Here is a 27,649-nt window from a genome sequence, read left to right as displayed (position 1 = left end):
ATATAGATAACATATAGTTATAGAGATGAAGATCTTAAATGATTGAGGTCCACGAATCCAGCAAGCACTGTTCGGTTTCGTTCTTTAACCTTTGTCTGATACAAAACTCTGCAAAAATCAATTTAATAATACGTCAAAACGAACTAGTAAACGCAGTAATTTCAACCCATTTACCTAAAAATATGGATTTGGATTATAACTTATTTCTAACAAGTCAATAGATTCAGATTGAAAAAGGTTAAAAGAAATTGATATAACACGTTAATAATTTCTAAATTTCAAAAAGTATGAACAAAACATGTTTTGAGCCATTATGCCAGTAGACAAAATGTGATACGGACATGAAGTATGATTAGCAAAATTAATGATGTACGATACAGTTGTCAAAATCTGTTCATGAGCCAAGCCAAGCCAGGGCTGGGCTCGATCTCGGATTTAAACGAGCCACTCAGCTCGCCTCGTTTATTTTAATGAGCTGAAAAGTCCAACTCAAGCCCGGCTCGTAAAAAGCTCAAGCCAACCTGTGGCTAGTCTAGCCGGCTTGTTAATTATTTAAAATTTCCTTTACACATAATTTATAAAGACAAGAAAATATATATCTTGCTAGCACACAATACAAAATTTATAACATTACATGTACTATTTTTGTTTTCTTTTCGATTTTTTTAAAGATCGAATGCAGATTCAAAATACTATATGTAATATTTTTGAATTTTTTCAATATTTTTAAATTATTATGCATATTAAAATAATTTTGGGTTTAGTTTAAGTGAGCCATCAGGCATGAGCCAAGCCAACCCTGACTCAGGCTCGGTTATGAACCGAGCCAGCTCGGCTAGGCTCATTTACAAACAACTTTCAAGCCGAGCTTTGTTTCCAGCGGACCACGAGCTTTTTTTAAGAACCCTATTGTTGACAACCGTTAATAGATTGAAAGACTATATAATAATACCTGGAGCCTTCAAGCCACATCTCAGTGATTAATGTTTCACCCGGGTACACATGCAACAGAAACCGACCCGAAATGGCTTTTACAAGGTTTGCATCACCATTGCAGATGGTTCTGATGATAGCCCGCACCGCAAACCCTAGGGTGCACAGCCCGTGAAGTATTGGACGTGAAAACCTTCACATTTAGTAGTTGGTTATTAATTGTCTCCATAGAACCAGAAATAGTACTAAAAAACTGATTAATTAATAAAAAGTTAGCTAAAAGAAACAAGTCAAAGGGGTCAACGTTCAAACAAGTCGAGAGTCACCCGTAATATACGTAAATTTTTAGAAACTCTTGGTTCATTTTAGTCCCTGTGGTATGTTAAAATTTCGGTTTTGACTTGACCCGTAACCCAAGCCACCTATTTTTCCACCTCTAAAATATACAAATATTATCAGAATATGAAACATGTCAGCAGCCAACGAGCATACCCTGCCACCTCAGCAATCTTAGGATCTGAATGCAAAGGATTGTAATCACCTGAGAGCCTGTAAAGCAATGCCTGCAAGGGTATCATGAGGATTTGGCATCAACTTAAATAGTCAAAATTATCTGAGCACTAAATGACCAAAATAGCCTTATCATTTAAAAATAATATGTTAAGTCAAATATCGGCTTTACAAACCTGTGCTGGCTGAGTGCATTCCTCGTGTACCACAAATGGTCGAGTCTTTGGAATTTTTGAAGATGTTTGGTTCCTCGGGTACTTGGAGAAAGAATATGGTTCTGATGATTTTGAAAAGCCACCAGCACCCCTCAAATAAACCGTTGTTCTGCTTAAAAAAAATAAATGAATAAATAAACAATTGTCAAACTGATTACCGATCACAAGTACAAACGACTAATTCTGTATCAAAATCCTTATCAGTTTCTTTTCTTTTCAGTAATGATTTCCAAAATTTAGTTATCATGTTAATTATCATTAGAATTTGTCAATAAACTGCATTATCTGCAATAACTGCATTATCTACAATAACCAAATTTCTAGGACTGTAAACGAACTGACAGTGAACCATTTGGCGGGAAGTTTGTTTATGTTCATTTATTTAATAAACAAACGAGCATGAACACATGTTCCGTTTGTTCATTTATATTCGTGAACTTTCGTTTAATTAAATTCTTAGCTGTTCGTTTATATACGTTCATTAATGTTCGTTCATTTACGTCCGTTGATGAATTCATCTAAATTTTTTGGACCACTACTTTTAATAACTTTCTAGGGCCAACACATTGTTCTTCACATTACTTAAACTGGTTTTAGCTCATTAATGTTAGTACGTTTACGTTCATAAACCATTTGTAAATACAGTTTAATAATGAGCATAAACGAACACAAACATCTTCATTTCCTTAACAAGCGAACAAGAACAAAAAAAACTCTGTTTGCTTGCGATAATTTGTTCGCTTAAAGTTAAACGAACAAGTCAGCAACCCCAAACATGCTCCGTTTGTTTCGTTCATTTACAAGCCTACTAATATATTTTAATAAAACAATTTATGAGGTTTTAAACATTTTGAAGACAATTTAGGCAGCTTTTGACTAATTTCACCCGTTTTCATTTATGATAAATTTTCTACATGTACTCATTTGATCAGTTAGATAAAACATATATATATATATATATAGGGCTTGGATCAAATACAAATGAAATTAACGTGCTAAACGTGAGAATCAAGTAGAGTAATTATATATACAAGTAGAGTAATTATGTATTACATCATAGAGTAAATTACTCTATGATGTAATACATAATTACTCTACTTGTATATATAATTACTCTATGATCAGTTAGATAAAACATATATATATATATAGGGCTTGGATCAAATACAAATGAAATTAACGTGCTAAACGTGAGAATCAAGTAGAGTAATTATATATACAAGTAGAGTAATTATGTATTACATCATAGAGTAATTTACTCTATGATGTAATACATAATTACTCTACTTGTATATATAATTACTCTACTTGATTCTCACGTTTAGCACGTTAATTTCATTTGTATGTTAACTTTCCCCTATATATATATATATATATATATATATATATATATATATAGCGGAGGATCTTAAGAGAACCTTTTGAAATTGATAGCTTTGAGAACCATTTTGAACTACAAAAAAAACCCCTTCAAAAAAATTATAAAACAAAAAAAAACAAAAATTTTAAAAAAGTAAAAAAAACCAAAACGTTTATCTAGCATCGCGGTTTCATAGAAAAAATTATCGATTTTGCTAAATTATACATATATGTATATTATCATCTAATATACACATATGTACATTATCATGTATCTTAATTGTACATGTGTATATACATATGTGTTTATAAGTATTATACATATATGTATAATTTAGCAAAACCGAGAATTTTTTCTTTTTTATGAAACTGGGATGCAAGATAAACGCTTTGGTTTTTTTACTTTTTTTTCCGCATTTGTTTTGGTTTTATAAATTTTTTTATTATTTTTTTTTTATTTTTCCTTGAAGGGTTTTTTTGTGGTCCAAAATGGTTCTCAAAGTTCTCAATTTCCAAATAGTTCTCACATGATCCCAATCATATATATATATATATATAACAAAACAACCCTTTCATAAACAGGTCAAAAGCGCCACCTCCATGTTCCTCATTTTGCGTGTACTAACCTGTTCATGCATAAGCGTTCGCCAGTCTCTTTTTCATAACTCACAACTTCAATCTCAAGAATGGTAGCTTTACCTATAAAAAAAATACCAAAGTAATTCTTGTTTATCAAGTTATAACTTTATTTATGGCATTAGAAATGAAAAACCGTTGAAAATTCTCGAAACTCTTGACTACTTCTATCAAGGGTTATTTATTATTCAGGTGATTACCATAAAAACGTCAAAATTTTCGACTCAATATACACTTTACTTTGACAGCGGGTAACTGGTTTCTCAGCACCATATTAACAAATTCAACATGGTAAAAGGTACCAGCACACCATCAGCCATGTCACATGTGACGCCTCTATCAAAAATTTAAAATTTTGAGGAATAAAATTTTCAGATTCCAATAAGCGAGACCAAACCTTTATCATGCAATCCAACAATGCTTGACTTGTTCTGCAACTGAAAGTGTAAGAACAGTAATCGAAATCAACAACAAAAGAAAAGTAGAAAACACAACTGCAATAAATTAACTATTATTTACTGCTGAAGGGTCAAAGTAAGAAATTTTGAAAATTTTGCTAGAAAGGGAACGTGTCATGCATAGGCATGTAAACAAGCCAAACGTCAGTGAACCGTTCATGAACCGTTCAGCAGGATCGTTTATGCTTGTTTAATTTATAAATGAACGAGCATGAAACAAATTTTTGAACATTTAGTTAAACGAACGAACATGGAACACATGTCTCGTTCATTTATTTATGTTCGTGAACGTTTGTTTATTTAGATTCGCTTATCTTCGTTCATTTATATTAATTTATGTCCGTGTGTTAACATTAATATAAACATTTAAAATTTTTTGGCCCGTATTAGTTTTAATAACTTTTCAGCCCTAACACATTGTTCTTCACATTACTTGCTTTTAGCTAAGTTCTGCTCGTTCATCTATGTTCAGTCATGTTCGGTCGTTTACAATTTTTTGGCCCGTTACAACTTTGTTTAGTTTTAATAACTTTTCAGGCCCAACACATTGTTCTTCACATTACTTGCTTTTAGCGAAGTAGTGCTCGTTCACCTATGTTCAGTCATGTTCGGTCGTTTACAATTTTTTGGCCCGTTACAACTTTGTTTAGTTTTAATAACTTTTCAGGCCCAACACATTGTTCTTCACATTACTTGCTTTTAGCGAAGTAGTGCTCGTTCATCTATGTTTAGTCATGTTCGGTCGTTTACAATTTTTTGGCCCGTTACAACTTCATTTAGTTTTAATAACTTTTCAGGCCCAACACATTGTTCTTCACATTACTTGCTTTTAGCTAAGTTGTGCTCGTTCATCTATGTTCAATCATGTTCGGTCGTTTACATTCATGAACCTTTCATTTACACTGTTCATGAATGAAAATAAACGAATACAAAGTTACAAACATATTCATTTTCTTAATGAATGAACATAAACGAACACAAACATGTTCATTTTCTTAACAACAAGAAAACCCCGTTCGTTTAATTGTTTGTGTTAAATCATTTGTTCTGTTAAAGTTTAACAAACGAACACAAACATGCTCTGTTTGTGTTTGTTCGTTTTGTTTACAAGCCTAGTTACTTGAGAATAACTAAAATAAATTGTTGGAAGGGCAAGTCAACCTGAGTCATTCCTATCAGAAATCAATAGCCTTATTTTGAAACAAAAAAAAGAAAAAAAAAAGTAACACTTGCATGAAGAAATTGTGAAACAGGTTCTTACCAAACAATTGGAAGGTAAAGGCTTGTAGATCTCAATGTATTGTTGTCCATGTAAAAGAAGCCGTGGATCAAACCTGAGTCATTTAATAATAGAATTATAAAACTTACTAACAAAGAGTCTTATCAGTTAAGAGCAGCTGAGCAGATATAAAAATTTTGAAATAAGTTATATACTAGCAATACAATTCAGTCACTTACGTGAATCCCGGCAACGTGCTTAGCTGTGAAGTAAGTCCAATGGAAACTAATGCAGCAAATGTTGGAAATACCTACAAAGGATGACGCGACACAAAATAATTTAAATCAATGTATCTTTTATATGGAAATGGTGTAAAACTACCGATAACCCAATCGATTAACCAATGGGTCGTTTTAATTTTTTGATAGAACCCAGAAAACGAAAGCTTGATTTTATTAGAAACGTAAAGATAGTTGGCCCGATTCAAGATGGGCTATTCTCCGGATGGCCGATTCGAGATGGCAATTCTTCAAATACAAGGTTAATAAACCCAAATATTTTTAATGCATAAACATCGATCCCCTATAAACTACAATAAGAACATATAAATAACCCGAATTGTAGTAATAATTGAAATGGTTACTTAGACCATTCGGCTTCCTTTAGCTCTTCATCTTCCTTGGACCCTTCAGCTCCCTTAGATCCGAATGGGTTCGTATCAATACTTTCGGACTAGAAAATCAACTTGTCCTCAAGTCGGAAATTTGATAATAGTTATGCCAAGCGATCATCCATTCAATTGTAGTCGCACACGTTTCATAGGCCCACTTCATAGAACGTGGCATATTATTGTCACTCCCGTTTGGATTTGATAAACAAGCGATTAGCCATTCAGTTGTAGGTTTACCGGCTTCCTAGAGCCCGCGACTGTTTAGAACTGAATGAATTTGAAGATCAGTTTCCCAATCTTTGATAATCGGTGGGGAGGAACTTATAAATGTTGTTGGGACTCGAACCCATGCGTGTTTCAACATGGCTACATGGAAAACCTGATGAATCCGGGACTGATCCATCTTTGGAATGATGTGATTAGGACCGGAAAACCTGGATGACAGTTTTTCAAGACATCTATGGGGCTGTATTTGTGGAAAGTCCACGTCCCTAACCTCAAAAGTCAGTTCATGATGCTGTAGGTAGGCCTGAGTTTTTATCCGATTTTGGTTTGTTTATACCACCTCCGATCTTCAATTGAACACCTTGCTCAGATAGATTTCTGTCATCACTAGGGCTATCATCTAAGGCTTCCTCTCTAACCAGATCTGGTATTTCTTGAGATTACAAATTGGTATGCAGCAATTTCACGGGATCTTGAGCTATTTCCCAATCTTCAATCTTCAACTTAACACCAAAATCATGCTCAGGTTGATCTTAATCAGCGATAGTGCTATCATCAGGGGTTTCTTTGTTGACTAGATCTTGATTGCTGCACAAGAGGGGTGTTCCAAACATCACAGATTTGATTTCTGCAGCGTCACCTTTCAATTGCGAGATTATGGCAGCGAGCTTAGTGGCAATGGCTGCCAATTGAGCGGAGATTTGATCAGATGTTATACTACTACCATCGCTACCTTCCTTCTTGTATTCCGGGTATGCACCATCGTGTTTCCCGGCAATGGAACCAAATGATAGAACCCAGAAAACGAAAGCTTGATTTTATTATAAGCGTAAATATAGCTGGCCCAATTCGAGATGGGCTATTCTCCGGATTGCCGATTCGAGATGGCAATTCTCCAAATACAAGGTTAATAAACCCAAATATTTTTAATACAAAAGCATCAATCCCCAATAAACTACAATAAGAACATATAAATAACCCGAATTGTAGCAATAATTGAAGCGGTTACTTAGACCGTTCGGCTTCCTTTAGTTCCTCATCTTCCTTGGACCCTTCAGCTCCCTTGGATCCAAGCGGGTTCATATCACTTTTTTCGAAAACGAAACTAGTGGTTATTCTTATTTCCATAACCGAGAAAACCAAACCAACCCACGATTTAGTAAACCACGTTTAACCGAAGTGACCCACTACCTTAAACCGGTCCAAAGCAAAGATTATAAATTTCAAATGTGAAATGGTAAAGTTTTACAAATGTGAAATGGTAAAGCTCAAATTATTCAAGCTTTTAATGTGTAGTGGTTATAAATTTCAAGCCCAAACTTACAGGCCCAATTACATTGTTATGGGCTATTTTAGTCAGACCCAAACATTTCAAGACCAATTCTAGTTCATGGTTAACCAAGCCATAAGGCCATAACCGAACCAGATCAACTTGTAAAACTGATTAACCATAGCCAGTCGGTTATCATTCTCCAGTTAACCAATAGTTCAATTATGGTTACAGTTTTGGGACAAAACCGACCCAAACAAACTCATGCACACCCCTAGCATTTGTATTCATATTGGACTTTAGAAATAAGACTTATCCAAATTGTAGCACCTTGATGGGCTGCTATAAGTATAGGTTTTACAGTCAGAGTAATATTCACGGCCGGGTTGGGCATAGGGAAACACGGCCATGCGGCCGGGGGCACTTAATTTTCGAGGGTACAAAAACTTTCATTTATATATATTATATATATATACATATATATTTAATAAATAGGTATAAATCTTAATATCCTTATTATATATCGAGCCCGAAATATTTTTTTACCCAAAATCCATTTATGGTATTGGGCCCAAACTAAAATTAAAAATTAAAATAATAATAATAATAATAATAATAATAATAAACAATAAACATACACAAGGCGTCAAAATTAGCTTCTAGTTTTGCTATGATTACTGTTATAGCGTTAATGTCATTTAAAAATTTTAGCTTATATATTTTGTTACTTGTTCGGGCCTTTTCGTTACTCGGCCGAGGCATATAAATTCTCGGAGACGGCCCTGGTAATATTATTGGAAGATTAAAAAATAAGATTTATTAAACATGTAGAACCTTGATGGATTGTTGACCATCTTCATGGTACAAATATTTGAGCTCCTTATCATCCAATGCATCTTTAGCACATGCTCCAATTCCAAGGGCATATAAAGCAACATCTCTGTTTCATATTCAGTTAAGAAATTGGTGTGTTAAACCAGTTGAAAGTGTTAAAACAAATAAAATATGACAAAATGTTTCTAAAATCCAAATCTTACCTTTCAGTATAGGCATGTGACAACTGCAACAAAATAAAATGAAATCAAATCAAATTAAACCAATCATAGTTTTCGATATATACTTTCCTACAAGAGTAAAAAATATATACAAAAAATAAAAATAAAATTAAAATATAAAAAAGAGAGAGGATATATGTATATACATATAGGGGTGGGATCCGGTACAAATAACTAGAGTAACTATAGTTTTGAACTAGAATAATTATGTTATAAAAAATAAAATAGTGTAATAATAATAATTACTCTTGTTCAAAAGTTATGGAGTAATAATAATTATTCAAATGTTAACATAATTACTCTAGTTATTTGTACACTTCTCACGATAAAAGTCATTTGTATTTGATCCATACAATATAATATATATTCGTATATATATACGCATATCTCTTTTTACTTTAACCCACCCCTATACACACACACACACACACATATATATATATATACATATATATAGGGGTGGGATCTAGAGAGAACTCCTCTTAAAGAGAGAACTAGAGAACTAATAAAAATTAATAAAAACTATTTTTAACTTTTTTTTAAAAAATATTTTGCAATTTTTTTTTCCTCCTTCTAATAAGATGATATTGTTCCTAAAAAAACGGCGATGTAGTGCATATGTGCACTAATGTGTATTGCATATATACGATAGTGTTTTATTGCATATAATACAACACAATTGCATCATACAATACACACTATTGAATATATGCAAATACAAACACTAATAATTGTACTCTAAACAAACTATCGCATATATGTAATACAACACTAATGCATATATGCACTATATTGTTTTTTTGGTATTTTTGTATATAATATAACACTATTGCACTAATACAATACAAAAAATTCCATATATGCTATTCAACATTATTGCACATATCAAAATACACACTAGTGCACATATGCAATAAAAAAAAAGTCGATGTATTGCATATATGCCCTACAACGAGTTTTTATTTATTTATTTATTTATTTTTTATTATTTTTCGAGTAAATGGTAACATAATATAAGAATAATGGCAAAAACGGAAATTTAAAAATATTTTTTTTAATTAAATTAAAAATATTTCTTTATTAGTTCTCTAGTTTTCTCTTTAAGAAGGAATTCTCTCTTGATCCTCTCCCTATATATATATATATATATATATATACGCGCACACACACACAAAAGTGATAGTTTGCATAGCCACAAATTTCTATTCAAAATATGATTTCCAATGTATTTGTAGTATAGAAACATAGATTATAACAGCCCAGTACCAGCAAGAAAGAAGATATTTCTACCAGACAGTCTAGACTACCAATTATGAGTCAGACATATATATATATATATATATATGCAAATTATATACGAGCCACATACATATACTCTTTGATCTACTGAATTACTGATCCTGCTACCATCATCATCATCATCATCATCGTACTCAGTATATCCCACCAATAGCAAAGCTATGGTAGGGTCTGAGGAGGGTAAGATGTAGACAGCCTTACCTCTACCTCATAGGGATAGAGAGGCTGCTTCCGGTGAGACCCCCGGCTCGATAGTAGTTTTGCATCAAGCCTTGGACATAAGGCACATAGCACTCAATCATCGGGACACCGGCTGATCGGTGCATGTACCCTTATCTTTCAGCTATCAACGCCACTACATGATGCCTGATTAACCGTCCGTCACTTTTAACGTTATTTTCACGAGATTAGTAAAATAACGTCAAAATTAGTGCAATTTCACTTTTGCCCACCCGAGGGTTCACACATATATACATCATATGTGCGCACCGCAAGCAGGGCTTGATCCTGCTACCAATACCCTTAATTTAGTTTATTTGCATAATTGCAAATGCTTCTGCTACTTGAAGTTATGAAAAACACTCATAGCATTGAGAGTTTGGCAAATTCAAAATATCAAATTAATATAATGGTAGATGAAATAAGTTAAAAATTAGTAATTTCTTCTACCATTTGATAATTAGTTTTGTACCTTCGTTGGAACTGGTTATTTTACTACTTAAAATTAGATAATCATGAGAAGATATTGGTTACCAGCTGGGTTTAAAAAAGCGCGCTAGAGGCGAGGTGAGGCGAGAAGCGACCTAAGGCGAACACCTCAACGCTTTTGCCTACCCAAGGCGAAGCCTGTTAAAAAGCGAACGCTTTTTGTGCTTTTGTGCGAGGCGAGGAGGCGAAGGCTTTATGTACAAAAAGCGACCAGTTAACCCATTTTCAACTTAACCTTTATAATTAGTCATTTCTAGACTTTTCACATTTGGCAATAAACTTTTGAAAGTTGAAACACTTTTGAGTAGTGCTCCTTTGGAAACACTTATGAGTAATTTGGTACTCGATAACTTGTTTTTATGCTACTTTGATATTTTGGGCGAGTAATGTGGTACTCGAAAAATTATACTACACTACGTTTGGAATTTTGGGATATATATATGTTGATGTTTCAGACGTTTAATATATATTATGATGTGGTTTGTCTATAATATGTTGCTTATAAATAATTACATATTTTTTAAAATACGATTGCCTCGTGTTCAAAAAGCGTTCGCTTTTCCGCTTTTCGCCTCGGATGAGGACCTCTTCACTTTTGTTCGCCTCACGCTTTTTTAAACCAAGGTTACCAGTAGCTCAAAACTGAAGTGGCAATGATCAGTTAACCACTTCTAAAACCCACAGCCAAACACCTAGGCTTGTAAACGAACACGAACAAGGGCATGTTCATGTTCGTTCATTTAATTATAAGTTTATGACCAAACAGTAACATATAATTGAATACGATAATGGGATGTTTCTGATGGTTCAGGTTCGTTTGTTTAAAACCTAAATGAAGTTTACGAACGTAAACGAACTTAAAAAAAGAAACATAAAGAACATAACTGAACAAACAACTGAACATAATTGACCAAACATAAACGAATGCAAAGGAACAACTCTAAAAATTAACTAAGTAAATATATATATATATATATACGTATAATTTAAACAAGCCGCTTTAATGCTTATATTTATATAAATATAACTACTTATGTATTTATTAAAATTTTAACGAACATAAACGGACTTTCATTTGTTTAACTAAATGAACAAAACAAATTGTTCATGTTCGTTTGTTTATTATACAAGCGAACTTCCCCACGAACAGTTCATGAACATTCGGTTAGCTTACAGGCGAAACACCCCTGATTTGGCATGACTATGGTCTATAATCCTACACTACAAGATGTAAACATCCAAAACTGAACACTAACATTTGAATTTTAGGTTGAATTGAAGATCATGATATGAAATCATTCCATTTAATTTCCTAAAATTCGAATAGCAACCTTTTCTATAAAATTCAGTTCATATTCTAACCTACATCTGTATCACTAACAATAGAACCAACAAATTTCAAAACAAACACAAATTACAACAGCTAGGGGTGCAACCGAGCCCGAGTCTCAAATAAAGTTCGTTTAGTCCGAGCTCAAACCTTGTATGGGAAGCTCTTTAGGCTTGTCGAGCCTTAACGAGCCTTGTGTATTTTTAAGTTTTACCTCTTTTGGACTTCTATGTATTAACTTCACACTGCACAGCCAATCAATAATGAGTTCCTGATAGCAGTGATACAATCGAAAACTAGTTTCCTATGTTTAACACAACAAATATCAAACATAAACATAGGCACAAATAGGATTATCTCCTACTTTCCACGCATTTAGCAGCTTAGTTAGATGCTAGAAGCCAGGCCATTACAGTCTCGCCTTCTCCAGGTTTATCAACATATGACACTTATTGTCAAATCATCTCTCTTCTGTCCCAACTACCAACTAACTAATTGGAATAATTATAAGCATGGGCGAACCGTTATTGTGGCCCGCCTGTTTTTTTCTCAGTAGTTTAAATTTATCTGTTTTCGTCCGAAAATTTTTTCAAGTAGAATAAGTTTACCCGGTCCCCCCCCCCCCCCGATGGGCTTATGAAAATTTGTATACGTATTGAGTCCGGCACCTCCCTGTGTTTTTGTCCAACCTTGGCCACTGATTATAAACTAATAGCATGATAGTTAATCAAGACTAGTTACTAATCTAATTTCCCAAGCTTTAGCTTGTTTAAGGTACCACACGAGCTCGAGCTAGGCTAGTTTATTGAAAAGCGCGTGTATAAATCGAGCTTAAAAAACAACTCCCAAGCCAAGCTCGAGCTCTCGTAATTCAAAACGATCAGATTACACCCCCCTCAACAGCAAAAAATCAACTAGTTACAGATTACATATACTAACTACCAGTAAGTAAGGTAGGAGCCAATTAAATTTAGGTACCTCTGGAAATTTGTGATTGATTACAAGCTCTGGATTCATGATCGAAGAAACTGCAATCGGAAGTGAAATCGATGAAGTGGATTACATATAATAATAATAATAATAATAATAATAATAATTGTTAATGTTTTTAAGAGTAACTAACCGGAATTAGGTATCGGTTTGTATGTTTGATAGGACCTAAAGTGAAGAAGGATTAGTTACGTTGCGTGGGGGTATGGGTGTGTATATACATACATACGATAGGTACGAAGATCAATGTAGAAATAATAATAATAATAATAATAATAATAATAATAATAATAATAATAGAATCGGGACTTTTTTTCCGTTTTGAAGGGGACTACACCACTAGTATTAAAATGACTTAAAATCACCATTTAACTAGCCATATCCCTTACTATAAATACTCAAAATAGTCATTTCAAGATTAGGCAGTATGGTATATGAAACCACCAAGATCTTAACACGTATCTTTAAAACAACAACATTTGTCTTCTTACTAATTTATTATATCGGTCAACTGATCTATTCCGTTGGTCCTTTATTTTAAAAATAAATCATTTTCTGAAATACTCAAACGAATAGATCAATTGGCCGACATAATAGATTGGTAGGATGGCAGATCTTTTGTTTTAAGGATACATGTCAAGATCTTGTTGGTTTCATAAACCGTCAGACGACGAAACTAAACGGCTGGTCCGACTATTCTTAGAATGACCACTTTTGATATTTGTAGAATTGGGGGTTAGTTAAGAAATGTGGTTGACTAAATAGGGCATTTGAATCTTTATAATTAGCAAATTGTTTTATGTTAATATATCTAGTATTGTAATTTTATAAAAGTTAAATTGATGAACCTATTTATAAAAAAAATAAAAGTTAAAAATTAAAGTGTGTTGTTTATAACATCTAACCGATGTAATATAACTAAGTTTTTTTACCTGTGCGTTGCGCTTAGGCTAAACACGGTTTGGTTCGGTTTTAGGTAAACCGAAACCGAAGTCCTCGGTTTTTTTAATATACAAACCATTCGGTTTCGATTTTTCGGTTTTTGGATCTTCGTTTTTTTGGTTTCAGTTCGGTTATAGTCGGGTATTTTTTTCCCAATTATGTATGGACGTTGCAAAAAATTTTAAACATGAAGATGATGACTTTAAGCTTGTAAGAATATATTTGAGTACCACAAATATATTAGATACAAAAAAATAAACACCTGCTACTTGGAATCATATGAATAAAACATTGCTAAAGTAGTAGAGTTTAAAAATTAAAAAAAATTCTTAATAAAAAACACTAAAAGTTTAGTCCTAATTTTCATTCAGCATCTTGTTCATCTTCAAAGTTTAGTCTCAATCTTCAACTGCTTGAAAGTTGTATAAACGAGTTTTAGGTGTTTAGATAAGGCTAAGAATACATCATAAAATGATATTTGACAAGAAATTTATTATTTTATCAAGTAGTATGATAACATGATATATCTTAGATATTATTCTTTGTCAAGGAAAATATTATTTTTATATAAAATTTTGGAAAATTGAATTTTAATAATCCAAACTATTAGGTATTAGCTAATATAAATCCTAACTAACAATATAACTAATGGCAGTCCAAACTTTAAACTTTGTTACCAATAACAATCCTAGACTAACAGAACATTAACTCTGTTAATTTATGATGATGTGGCGTGTGAGGTGTCAATGACTGGGATTCTTTTTTTTTATTTTTTGGATCCAAATTTTGAGTTAAGTGTTGTGAAATGATGAAAATACCCTTACAAAATGATGGAACCTATCTTTTAATTAAAATTTAGAAAACTTAATATTAAAGAAAATTTAATTAAATTTTCTTATGTATGTATGCATTTGTCAAATTAAGGGCAAATTAATAAACTCAGTCCACAACAACCCTTTGTCCGTCGAACCACCACCTACAATGATAGTAGCCGGATTCGAGATCGGCGGTCTCCTAAGATAAGACCCTTTGAGCGGGTTAGACTCCAAAAAAATAATAGAGAGAACGAGACATTGTTTTATCAATTTTCTTCTTCATATCTTTAACTCAATTGATCATGCCATTTTATAGGCTTACAATAATAATAAAAAAGAAACTACCTATAGCCCATTACTACTAACAATACGGAATATGAAAACATGCAAGTAAAAGAAATAGAAGAATGCAAGACCATGTCGTGGGAGTGCATGAAGGCTACTTGGGGTTGTGGTTAGGCACGTATCATACAACCACCAGCAAACTTCATTGTCACCGACACCATCTCCATTTCCGGCCATATTTCATTGCCACGACCTTCATCGTTTCTGGTGACCACAACTATCTCCGGCCACCATCTGCAAGTTCCTCTCTTCCTCTCTCTTATCCCATTTCTTTCCCTTTTCCAAATCTGGCTGGGAAATATCGGCTAAAGGTTCCGGCAGGTCTCCTTCATGAGATCTGAAAATATAATCGTCGTTGCTTGAAACACGCTGGAAGATAAAGAGTGGGGCGAGAAAAAAAGTAAGATCTGAAAATCAATGTTGCTCAGATATAGTGTGGGTAAGTACAACTTTCAGGTGGTTTTGTTGTGTCAGAAGTGGTGGCAGGCGATTTTTTGCTGTTGTTGTTGTCGTCAGATCGAGTGAGGGACTGGAAGTGGTAAATGGTGGCCGGAGGAGATGATGGCTGAAGAGGGTTGATGGGGAGGATGATGGAAGGATGGTGACTTAGGGGGTGTTTGGGATTGCCTATTTTCACAAACTTATAATTTATTAACTTTTTGAAAAGTAATAAAGTGTTTAGGATTGCTTATATTATGAGAAGAAAAGTTTTATAAGTTACAATATTGTAACTTATTAACTTAATAAAAAGTTATAAGGAGGTAACATAAGGAATCCCAAACACCCCCTTAAAGTTTCTTTTTATTTTAATCTTAGAGTTAATTGCCATTTTAGTACTCGTGTTTTGTCTAATTACGCAACTTTAGAGGTAGATTTTGAATTCATTGCAAATGGCTACTTCACTTTTCTAAACCTTGCAATTTTAGTATTTTTTTAACCCCGTCTATTTTGTCCGTTAAATCAGTTGTACTTTTGTAATTTCATTATTTTCATTTTTTTTCTTTTCTCTTTTCATTCCTGTCTTCCCTCTTTTCTCTTTTAAAACCCATTTCCCCAAATTCAAGCAAACCCAAAATCCCTAAATCCCAACCCCAAACATCCAATACACGACACTAGAGAGGCTACAGATTGAGAGTACACCATAGGTTTTTTTTGCATTCTCATAAGATGTTATTGGTGGTAAGGTTAGGGTTGGTGGTAGCAAGTCTGATGAGCGGTGTTAGGGTTAGTAGTGGCAGTCCGGCGATGGCTATGGTAGTTCCGTTTGTGAAGGTTGTTTCATGGTGACACATGTTTTACAAGTGAGGGATGGGGATGTGGTGGTATTGATTGGTCACCGGCAGTGGTTGCTGATTCGGTGACGGTTATCAGAGGTTGGACGGTGGAAGATGGTGGTGGTGGACGAATTGCAAGAGAAAGAGGGGATGTGGGTTCCGGTGGTGGGCGATTTTGGATTTGACCGGAGATATTGTGGTGGTTCCAGTGGTAGGTTTTCTAGGGGGGTGGTTGTGGATTTAAACGGAGACTGTAACATCTCGGATTTTTCATACTCATATTCGTTTACATATAACCCAATTCGGGAAAATTATTCGGATCCTTATTATTAATAAAATCAAACATTTATAAATATTCCTTGTATTTTCATTTCATGTCCCTTATGTTTTCAAAGTTGTTCATTTCTTGTTTAAACTCTAAAATAAATAAAAATTAACCTTTTTAGATAGTTCAAGGACCAAAGTTGCCAAACAACAAAAACATTCCCCCTAGACCCAGGGCACCGTGCGGCCAAAGGAGGTAATGGCCGTCGCGCGGCGCCATGACCCATCTGCATGGATTATTTGATTATTTTGTTTTCCTAGTTCGTTTTTGGTACTAAATCGCTTATTTTTTGACCGTATCGCATGAATTAAGCCCCAAGAAAACTAACATAGACTATGTACTTATCCACATACATTACCCCTTCCTCAAGAACGAAATTTGGCTGCGTATATTGTTGATTTTGTCATTAAAGCCTTATTCGGTTTCTTAAACGATTAAACTAACTAAAATCGGTTCGTTTTTGTTTATTCAATATAAACACAACATATTTCTTCTGCCACAACTCCCCGAAACCCTACATATTATATTGCATGATAGTATCTTGTGAACTGTTAACAATCAGTTCGAGCCCCGGCATTTCCGCCGTAGGTTGGGGTGTGATAGAGACGTGGTGGTATCTCGCCGGAAATGGTGACTAGAGCAAAAGAGAGGAGATAGAGAGAGGTAGAAAGAGAGAGGGGGGTGGTGGGGAACAAGTAGAGAGAGAATGGGGGGTGAGAAGGAAGAAAACGGGGAGAAAAAAGAAAGAAAGAAAATAATGAAATTACAAAATGACCCCTAACTTAGCGGACAAAATAGAAAGGGTTAAAAAAGTACGAAAATTGCAAGTTTTAGAAAAGTGAAGTAGCCATTTACAATAAATTCAAAATCGGTACTAAAGTTGTGTAATTAGACAAATCATATTTATAAAATGACACTTAACTCTTAATCTTAAATGCATTATATCCAAATAAATCCATTTAAACTGAAAAAACCCAACTCATTGCCATATAGTGTGGCAACATGGTTATTATCCGTACGACATTAAATAATATAATTAAATTAAAAACATTCATGATAAGCTTGATTATAAGAAATTAAGTTATCTTATGCATATAAAAAAAAGTCCACATTTAATTAGATGTCTTGTATCGGTAATCGTTGGTGGATTACCGGATCGCACGTTAGTCTGTTCAACACATACGACTGTCGGTGACAAAAATTATAATATTAGACGTGAAAATAATGCTTAAATTATATACATGTATTCCATAATGTTTACATCCGAGCATGCGTAATTTACTTTAAACAGAATGATGTCTAGTAAAACCTTACCGATATATATACATATACATACACGATGATTATTCGCAACCGACTATATTTATGCATCACAAAAATAATAAAGTAACTAAAATATTTTTTTTACTAGCCTAAGTTGTATTTTTTTTAAGCACTTGTACCCTTATATTTTACTAAAAACTATTCAATCTATTTTATGTAACTAATAATACATGTATCAATAAATGAGATCTAAATACCATTAATTTGCATTTAAACCTCATTTTTCTTTTGGCTCGGTACTCAACAAACTCAATTCACCACCACCACCTTTTACAAAATATAAAAGCATGGTGTTCAATTATATAACCGACGCAATTTTTGTACAAGATATATATTTAACATGCTATTTTTTTCTGTATCAATTATATATTTTGTATAAATATGTACTTTGTTAAAACCAAAAGACTTATCATCAACAGGTTGTTTAATTAGATTTAAGTTGACACCCTGTTGAAACACGTTTAACTAGTTGGGTGAAACACGGTCATGAAAAACTTAGGTGTCGGAAACGAAACATAAGACCTAAATTGTTCTTACACATTATAGGGCACTTGTAGGACGAGACTTGGACTTATATAATATCTAGCGCATTTGAGAATCAGGTGAGTCTCACGGCCCCTTTTAATTAAACTGTTTTGAAACTCTTGGGGGGGGGGAATGCATGGAGAAACACATGTTCGGAAACGAGTAGAAACGCGGTCTCATTTTGTTACATGGGTTGGAAACAATAATGCACCCAAAGTCCCCTGAAATCTATGATCATTAACTATTGTAGACGTGGCCAATGTGAATAGTACTATTCGGGATTAAACACCCCACCCGTAGTTAGTCGCACTAACTTAGATTGGAGGTCTAGCGGGTGATATTTGTCCAATAGATGACTTCGATGTTTTCGCGTTAGAACATCAAGAGGGGCGCTCATAGAAACGCTGTTAGGTTTTGATCATAAAGCTCATGGTAACTATTTGAGGAATTGTCTACATAGGACAATGTCGGTCGACTCGTTGAAGCACATATTTTAGATGTCATATAAACCTGTGAAACTCACCATCAATTTTGTTGACTTTTTTTACATGCATTCTTAGGTAATTGAAGCATTGGAAACGCACATGGAGTCACACGCATTAGGATGCATTTTGAGAGTTTTCATCTTATAACCTCTAGGATGTAGGCTATATTTTAAAAATTCTATATTTGTGAAACTCATCGTTATCTAAGACTTATGGTTTGTAAAATATTTTGAAACAACTGCGATGTAATCTTTTGGTACAGGATTTGTGATGTATATTAAAACTTTTATTAAAACAAACCGTTAGAGTTTGTTCAATGTAAACAACGACTGTGATCCATGACGTCACGCCCTCGCGTGCCCGCCGTCGGCAGGGGTGTGACATATAGATGTCACCTCGCATACCATATCATCATAAATTAACGGAGTTAATATTCTGGGGTTGTTGTTGGTAGTAAAGTTAAAAGGTGGGATTGTCACAAGTTAGGTTGTTAGTTAGGATTAATATTGGCAAATCTGTATCTCTATTAAATTGAGTTCTTGGACACTTGTCCTCTTATAATTAGTCCATAGCTATTAATTCCATATACATCTATCATTCTAATAATTTCTTCACAATTAAATAAATCAAAAAAGAATTAAAATACAAATATTTGTGATCATTGATCAATGATTTATTAATTTATATTGAATTCTATGTTTTGTAGGAAATTAATGTTTGAATTTGTAATATATTTTGACTCCCTTATAAATGTTAACTCCATCCTTGTCGGTTTTCTTAACCAAGAAAGAAATCATGATTTGAATTAAATTATGTTAAGTCGCTTCCAAAAATTTGGATTTGTACACATGGTTTTAAATACGGTATAAACCATTGTTTTCTACACACCTCATTGAACTCTCCCCTCTGTCACTATTGATTCGACGCTATTTCGATGACCACCGGAGTTTGGCAGCAATCACCTATGCTCTTTCCGATTCGACATCAACGATCATCTTGGTACATCAACAGGAAGTCGGCAATTCTTCCTATTAATTATGTTCCCATACCTGGTAACAAATAAAACCATAGAACATATTTGTTTTCAAACGCTACTGTTTAAGGTCACCTAATCTTTTGTTTAATGAAAATATACTAATTGGTTTATGATTTTACTCTAAAAAATTGTTACCGGAAGTATTGAAACCCTAGAATTATGAGATGATTTCTTTAAAATCTTTACTTACAATATATATATAAACAATGTTATATGTGTGCTCTATAAAGAAAACTCAAAAGTATATATAAAATTGTTTGTCACCACATTTAGTAAATTTAATAACTGTTGTTTAAAGAAAATAATAAAATTTTTAAAAGGAGGATTTATTTATATGCTTACGTATAAAGAATCTCATATTTTACTTGAGACCAAACAATTATTGTTTTATTGTGCTATAAAATTATCTAATTTTGATATAACTGTTTACAAGTGTAAACTGATTTCACGGCATGAACCTAACACAAAATTTGTGGGTTGAGTTTACTATAAACTATAAACAAGTTTGGGTTGAGTTTAGCTATAATTTATACGTTCATTGTTTTCTTAAACTTTAAACCTTTGTTTGAAAAGATTATGTATAATTGTTTCATATATATTTATTGTTTTCGAATATTTTTAAACAGATGCTTATAGTTTCTTTATAATAGATTGTGGTTTGTTTCAACTTAATTATATATTTGTTACTAATGTTTATTTTTTTTCATCAATTTCTTAACAGATGATATCTAGCTTTTTGTCACATGTGTGACACCTCTGTGTGACTTATGGTAACCATTTAATTTTATCATTTCAGTTTGTTTTTTAATAAACTTATTGTTCTGAACAACTTTAAAAATGTAGTCACTGTTATCTTTATTATGTCAACACATATTCAAAGACATCTCTGATGCTCATCAGGTTCTTATTCATAAAATATTTTCTATCAAGATAGGTGTGCATTTATTTATATGAAACTTCTATCAATTGTTAAATATGGAAACAATTGTTATATATGAATAATTATTTATATGAAAATAATAGGAAATAATAGGATTGGACCTATAAGAAGAGACTATGTGTCCTAAAACTCTTTAGATTTAATAGTATAGTTAGATGCACGTTTATTTATTTCTGCTTTTATATAATACCCTTAATTTATTTTTAATATTCATAACAAATTTAAACCCATTTTAAAAATGGAATTTGGCCAATTTTGCAAAAAAACTTTAAAAGTTTCCATATCTTCAATCTCATCAAGGTTTCCATTTTTTATATTTGATCATTTTTAATTATCCATAAATGTCAAGATTAATGTCTAAAATAAACCCTCCATTTTAATGTTTCAAAAATCAAAAAACATTTCCATAATTTTTGGTAGTTTTCTAAATAACCGATTTGATTTTAAATTTTGTAATCATATCTAAATTATTTAGTAAAGATTTCTCAAACTGTATAACTAACAGATTTGTGACTTGAGTCAATATGAGGAGTTTGTGACTGAGCTACTATCGCGTTATTATTTATATTTTATTTTTAGGTCTTATAGATTTTTATTATATTTTAGTTATTTTTTTCAAATGGCCAACAAGTTATATTGCAGCTTTTAAACTTTCAGTCAATATTCAAAATATTATCATAATTATATAGTTAATTATGGGTATATAGATGGATAATTAATATGAAACATTTAATAACTGATTTGACCAGCAATAATGATTTCCTTAATTACATATCAATATCAATATTTGCATAACTGTCTTTATATACGTTTATAAATGTTTTATATAATATTATTGTTACGGGGTTTTAATACTTTCAGACAAATTAAAATTAATCAAATTATTAAGTCATTTAAAGATTTCTCAAATTTTGACATATATTTTTTTATTCCTAATTTTATTTTATTTTGTGTTGATTTTTTCTTTTTGTGGTAACGAACTAACGGTGTCACCAAGTGGATTCATAAACATTCAATTAAATTTCTTTATATTATTTTCTGCTATTATATTTAAATGTGATTGGGCTAAAACAAGAAGAGTTTAAGAATCATAATAATGCTTACATTCTTATTTGATCATCCTCAAAGAAAGTTTAGTGAGTAGTTCAGTAAATGAAATAGTTTCATAATATTATAATTATTAGGCATGACTTTCTACGCATTCCATTTTTGGATACATTTCAAAAATATAACATTTATATAGAATTATCCGTTCATACAAATACAAAATTTACAATATATATTTCAATATACTAACATATATTTATAATTGACGTCTTTTTATATAATTTTCTCCCGTGTAGCACACGGGTCACTAACCTATAACCTATTAAAGCATATATTTTTGAACGTTTTTCTTAATGTTACAAAGTTTTGGGCATGTAACATATGAATTAAATAGATTTTGCATGTTTTTAATGCATTTTTTTTGGTTCATGGTTTAAGTTATAAAGATGATTGAACTTATAATTTTACTCTTATAAATACCTTATACTTCATATAGAATTATATTTTTTTTAGAAATACAACTTTTAACAATTCATTATAGTATATAACATATACATATACATATATGGCATATTATACATTTTCCGCCTGTGTGGTAAACGGTTCTTTCATTTACTAACCCGTGTTGAACATTTCCCTTTTTATTTTAAGATAATTTATTTTTTTTACATCTAAATCTGAGTCTTTGTAAATTTATATTTTAAGTCCGTCACAACATTTTTTTTTTCTAAATATCATTTTTATACACACAAAATGTAATATAATAATATCGGTATGAATGTTTTATTTTTAAAATAAATCACACCAAATTTTGGTTTACTTAGAATTAATATTGTATAAATATATCAAAAACTTATTAAAAAGTCATATATAAAGGTTATTATATGAAATAACTGAATTTACTTATTATATATATATATATATATATATAATTGCCACGACTCAAGGTGGATCTTTAAAACATCATTTATTATTTTTAATATGTTTTATGAACAATCTAAATTATAAGTAATTTAATTAAATTATTTCTAACACATAACTATTTTCTTACACAACAACTCATAATCAAATTCAGAAATGTTAGATAAAGAAATAATGAATTACTTGAAGACAATGTTGGATTCTCAAAATCCTTTGGTTCAATGATGCCGGATGGTAAGTGACTATTTTTAAAACGATCCTGGTATGTATTTAAAGTTATGCATTATTGGAACAAAGCAAAAAGATGCAAGGACTTACAACCTGCTAAAAGTTTCTAAAGTTGTAGGTTAATTGCTGTTGATATTGGTGACACAATAGATAAGCACGACATAATTGTAACAACTTAAAGCAGATCTCAAGGAAGAGTTGGAATATATATGAGACCTGTTTTTACTTATGACGAACTATATCTTGCTTTATCAAGAGTGAAGAGTAGAGATTGTATTAAAATGCTTATTTTGGATAAGCAAGGTCAAGTTACAAACAAGACAACAAATATGTTTTATAAGGAAATATTTAACAGTTTATAAATTTGTAATTTTTAAAGTTTTAAATTATGTTTCCAGATAATGTAATATGAATATTCTTTTTAGTAAGTTTATTATGTTTTTAAGTACTTTGTTTACATGCGAATATGAATTGCAATTATATCAAATAATTCTCCCAATAAACATATAAACAAATTTTTATCATCTTAAATATGTCTTTAGTTGACGATTTCTATATTTACACCCGTGTCGTACACGGGTCAATAACCTAGTATCTAATAGTTTGGATTATTAAAATTCAATTTCCCTAAAATTTTAGAAGTCAATTTGTATCAAACTTTTTTTTTCTAACTATAAACCTTCATTCACACAAAAACACCAACAAGTACACGGCAGCCCCTTCAAACCGGAAACAAACTACATCAATGAGAACTTACAGCAAAGGGTATACTTATGTCTAGATCTATTTTTAAACCACAAGAACCCTAAGGACTTGATATCGCCAATGATGTTGTTACGAATGTTAAGTACAGGGACTTATTCTCTCATTGTCTAATAGTGATGTGCAGGGATCTAGTAGTCAAGGGGTAATTGTGTAAATCTCTTGAGTCGTTAGAATGGTTTTTAGTTAACAGTTGTATAAGAACTAGTAACGGAATAAACGAGATATCGATTAGTTTTGTGAACAATTTCTTGTGTCTCTCTCTGTTCTCTCTCTATATCAGTTCTACACATATCAGTTGGTATCAGAGCACCGATTCCTCGGCCATCTGTATCAATTTGATACAATTCATTTGTTTTCGTTTCAAAAATTTTGGAATCGATAATTTGTTCGTTCGATTCCTTTAGGTTTCTTTCGTTTCCAATTGAGTCTTAGTCGGAATTGATCAATTGGTGATCAATTTCTTCTAATTACATTCAATTTGCCCTAAATTGAATCTATTCTTCACCTGAATTATTCGCCGGAGTTTTATTTCACTCTCGAATTCTCAATTTGATATCAAATTGAGATTGTATAATCATGACGACCACTTGAAGTAATTCTGAACTTGATAAAGTTGTGCGTGAACATGCGACCAATTTTTCGAAGTTTGATTCATTCATAGTTCAGATCCATGCTTTAATGGAATAAAACCGATCAATCATTGATTGAAATTCGTCAAATGGTAACCAACAAATAACTTTAGTACCATTAATCCAGTCAATTCGGGTTTCAATCCAGTAAATCCAAATTTGAATTTGGATTTAGGCAATAATTCAAGAACCTAGTGTTTATTCAGATCGGGGAAAGTTAAATTATCTAGATTCAATGGCACTGAAGAGGTTGAAGATTGGGTAGCTAAGTGTGGCCATTTTTTGATTTGGATGAGACACCTAAGGCTTACAAAGTTTGTTATGCTGTGTTCAATTTGGAAGGCGGAACAACGAAGTGGCACAACAATTTCATAAAGAATAAGGCTATTACTAGTGTTACATGGGCAGAATATTCAAGGACTATCATCGATAGATTCTCAACCACATTATTCCAGGATGGTATACGTATCTTAACTTCTACAATTCAAAATGGTTCTCTAGAAGATTATTGTGATAGGTTAGATGAGAACTTATTGAGAGTTACATTCCCGATGAATATGCTATTAGTATTTTCTTAAAACGCTTAAAACCAGAAATTAGTGGTATAGTTAGGGTTCCTGATCCTGAAACTATGAAACAAGCCTATCTATTAGCCAAAAAGAAAAATGTAACCCTTACCAGCATGCCTAAATCCCATTATACCATATCTTATTCTTCTAATTCCGATGTCCTTAAACCTAATCCAATTTCAACCCTTATGCCATCTGTTAACTCTTCTCATTTGCCTTTACTTCCTTCACCAACTGCTAACCAAAAGATATCTACTACTAGAAGATTATCAACTAAAGAAATGAAAGGGAAAAGATCTAGGGGCGAGTGCTTTTGGTGCAATGAAAATTTTACCCCTACCCATAAATGCCCTAATAAGCAACTGTTTGACATTGAACTTACTGGTGATGATGAGGAAATTATACCTATAGTGGATAACGAAATCTCTCTTCATGAGTAAGCTATTCAAGAACCCCTCATTTCAATACATGCCCTAACTGGTGTTCTATCTTACTCAATTATGCAAGTTGTTGGTAATATTGGAACCAAACCATTACACATATTGATTGACTCAAGTTCAACCCATAATTTTGTGGATGTTTTAGTTCTACCATTATGCAATTATGACATGGTTATGGGAAGACAATGGTTAATTCATTTATGAAATATTCTGTGGAATCTTCTAGAGTTAACTATGTCGTTTAAGGTAGAGGATAAGGTTTATTAATTGAAGGGTAATAAGTCCAGTACTTTATCTTTGTGTTCTATGGAGTTTGTGAATCATTTACTCAAGCCTAATGATACAGTAGTGCAATCTCAACTATTGAGCTCGCAAACTAAAGAAAGTGTGGATCAGTTTCAGCATACTACAACAGTTATTAAGACTGACTCCAATGCATACATACTTACATGTGCATTTTATTCGTTTATGTGAAGTGCCCATTGGACCACAAAGAAAATATGATGCACGTATGTGGGGAAGTGCAATGCATTTTTCATTTTTTGTGAGTCCCTCAAGATTAATTCCTTTCCCATGATCAATTAAACATTTTTCTTTCTTTCTTATTTAATAAATGGCTACATTTTTAGAATATTTTTTGTTTTAATTTTCAACTTTCTAACAGCTATATTTTAAAAAAAAACGGCTAGTTTTCCCCTATAATTTCACACCAAAAACTCTTAATTTTAGGTTCTGGTTTCATTAAGTTATGTTTTCATTTTTATATTTAGTTCTAGTTTAATTTGAGTATTTGTATTTTATTTTTTAGCAAAATGTAATTTCTTTTTTATGTAATGCAAGTTTAATGCTTATTTAATTTTATCTTGTTTTTTTATTATTTAAATATATTTTTACATTTATTAAATAAATTAAATATTTTTTAAGATTATAAAATAGAAGTTTTTTAAAAAACTAGAAAAAGAAATGGTGATTGTGGAAGAGAGAGGATGCATGTGGGAAGAATGAGTTGGAGTTAAAAAGAGGAGAGAGAGTGCATGTGAGAATGATGCGTAAAAAGCTGATGTGGCAGAGATGACTAGGATGTATGTAGTAAATGCATGCTGTTGCATTGGAGCCATTCTAAGGAAACAGATAATGAGTTATTAAAGAATCACTTACAGAGTTTGGTGATGTCTTTAAAACTCCTACTACACTACCTCCTTCTTGAGCTTTTGATCACAAAATTTTGCTTAAAGATGAATATGTGGCAATTAATTTGAAACCATACCGATATCAAACCACAAAAAAAATGTGATTGAAAAGATGACTAAAGAATTACTGGATATTGGTGTGATACAGGGCAGTTCTAGCCCTTTTGCTGCTCCTGTTGTCTTAGTCAAGAAAAAAGACGGTTCTTGACGAATGTGCATCGATTATAAGAAGCTCAATGATGCTACTATTAAAAATGGTTATCCAATTCCATTGATCGAAGATTATTGGATGAACTGGACGGGGGGCTACCATTTCTCAAAGTTAGATTTAAGATCCGGATAACACCAGATAAGAATGTATCATGGTGATGTGCATAAAATTGTTTTCAAAACTCACGAGGGGCATTTTGAGTTCCTAGTTGTGCCCTTTGGGCTAACTAATGCACCGACAGCATTTAAGTCCCTCATGAACCATACTTTTAAAGAGTTACTCAGAAAGTCAGTCTTGGTTTTCTTCGATGATATATTGGTTTTTAGTAAGAAATTAAACCAACGTGTAACACACTTGAGAGAAGTGCTTGGCATTTTGAGAATAAATCATTTATATGCCAAAATGTCAAAGTGTTCTTTTGGTGGAAATTCAGTGGAATACTTAGGCCACATCACTTCTGAAAAGGGGTTGTAATTGACCCTAGTAAGATAACAGCTATTCAACATTGGCCAACGCCATCAAATATCAAACAACTAAAAGGATTCTTAGGCTTATCGGGATACTATAGAAGATTTATTAAGTCTTATGGGATATTGGCTAAACCTCCACTAACCTCATAAAGAAGGATGCTTTCAAATGGATCAATGAAGCCACTTTAGCTTTTGAGCAACTCAAACAAGTTGCTTGTTCACCTCTGGTTTTAGCATTGCCTAATTTTTCTAAAACATTTGTTTTAGAAACCGATGCTTCATCCATGGGCAT

General features: G+C 32.3%; 1 protein-coding gene across 1 annotated transcript; it reads right to left on the bottom strand.

Annotated features, from left to right (window-relative positions):
* LOC143620808 (enoyl-CoA hydratase 2, peroxisomal-like) lies at positions 1–27,649 on the bottom strand. The gene is made up of 12 exons (XM_077092411.1): positions 27,501–27,649; positions 8,616–8,619; positions 8,533–8,555; positions 8,330–8,435; positions 5,570–5,640; positions 5,373–5,445; positions 4,051–4,090; positions 3,644–3,716; positions 1,620–1,767; positions 1,426–1,496; positions 953–1,126; positions 1–108 (listed from the first exon to the last, which is right to left on the bottom strand). The coding sequence occupies exons 1-12, from the start codon at positions 27,647–27,649 to the stop codon at positions 18–20; spliced, it is 1,023 nt and encodes a 340-aa protein (XP_076948526.1). The 3' UTR covers positions 1–17.

The sequence above is a fragment of the Bidens hawaiensis genome, unplaced genomic scaffold, assembly GCF_021521415.1.
Source record: "Bidens hawaiensis isolate Kalapana, Puna unplaced genomic scaffold, B.hawaiensis_p1.1 tig00002717_1, whole genome shotgun sequence".
Classification (NCBI taxonomy): domain Eukaryota; kingdom Viridiplantae; phylum Streptophyta; class Magnoliopsida; order Asterales; family Asteraceae; genus Bidens; species Bidens hawaiensis.
Note: the sequence above shows the minus strand (reverse complement) of the source record. Positions and strands in the feature narration are given on the sequence as shown.

Bases quoted from the DNA above. Each gene is read 5' to 3' on its own strand.
- LOC143620808 (XM_077092411.1), bottom strand. From the start codon at position 27,649: ATGCCCATGGATGAAGCATCGGTTTCTAAAACAAATGTTTTAGAAAAA. The intron at 5,641-8,329 runs GTTCTACATGTT...CATCCTTTGTAG, and splicing joins ATGGTCAACAATCCATCAAG to GTATTTCCAACATTTGCTGC. The intron at 1,127-1,425 runs GTATGCTCGTTG...CTAAATGTGAAG, and splicing joins AAGATTGCTGAGGTGGCAGG to GTTTTCACGTCCAATACTTC.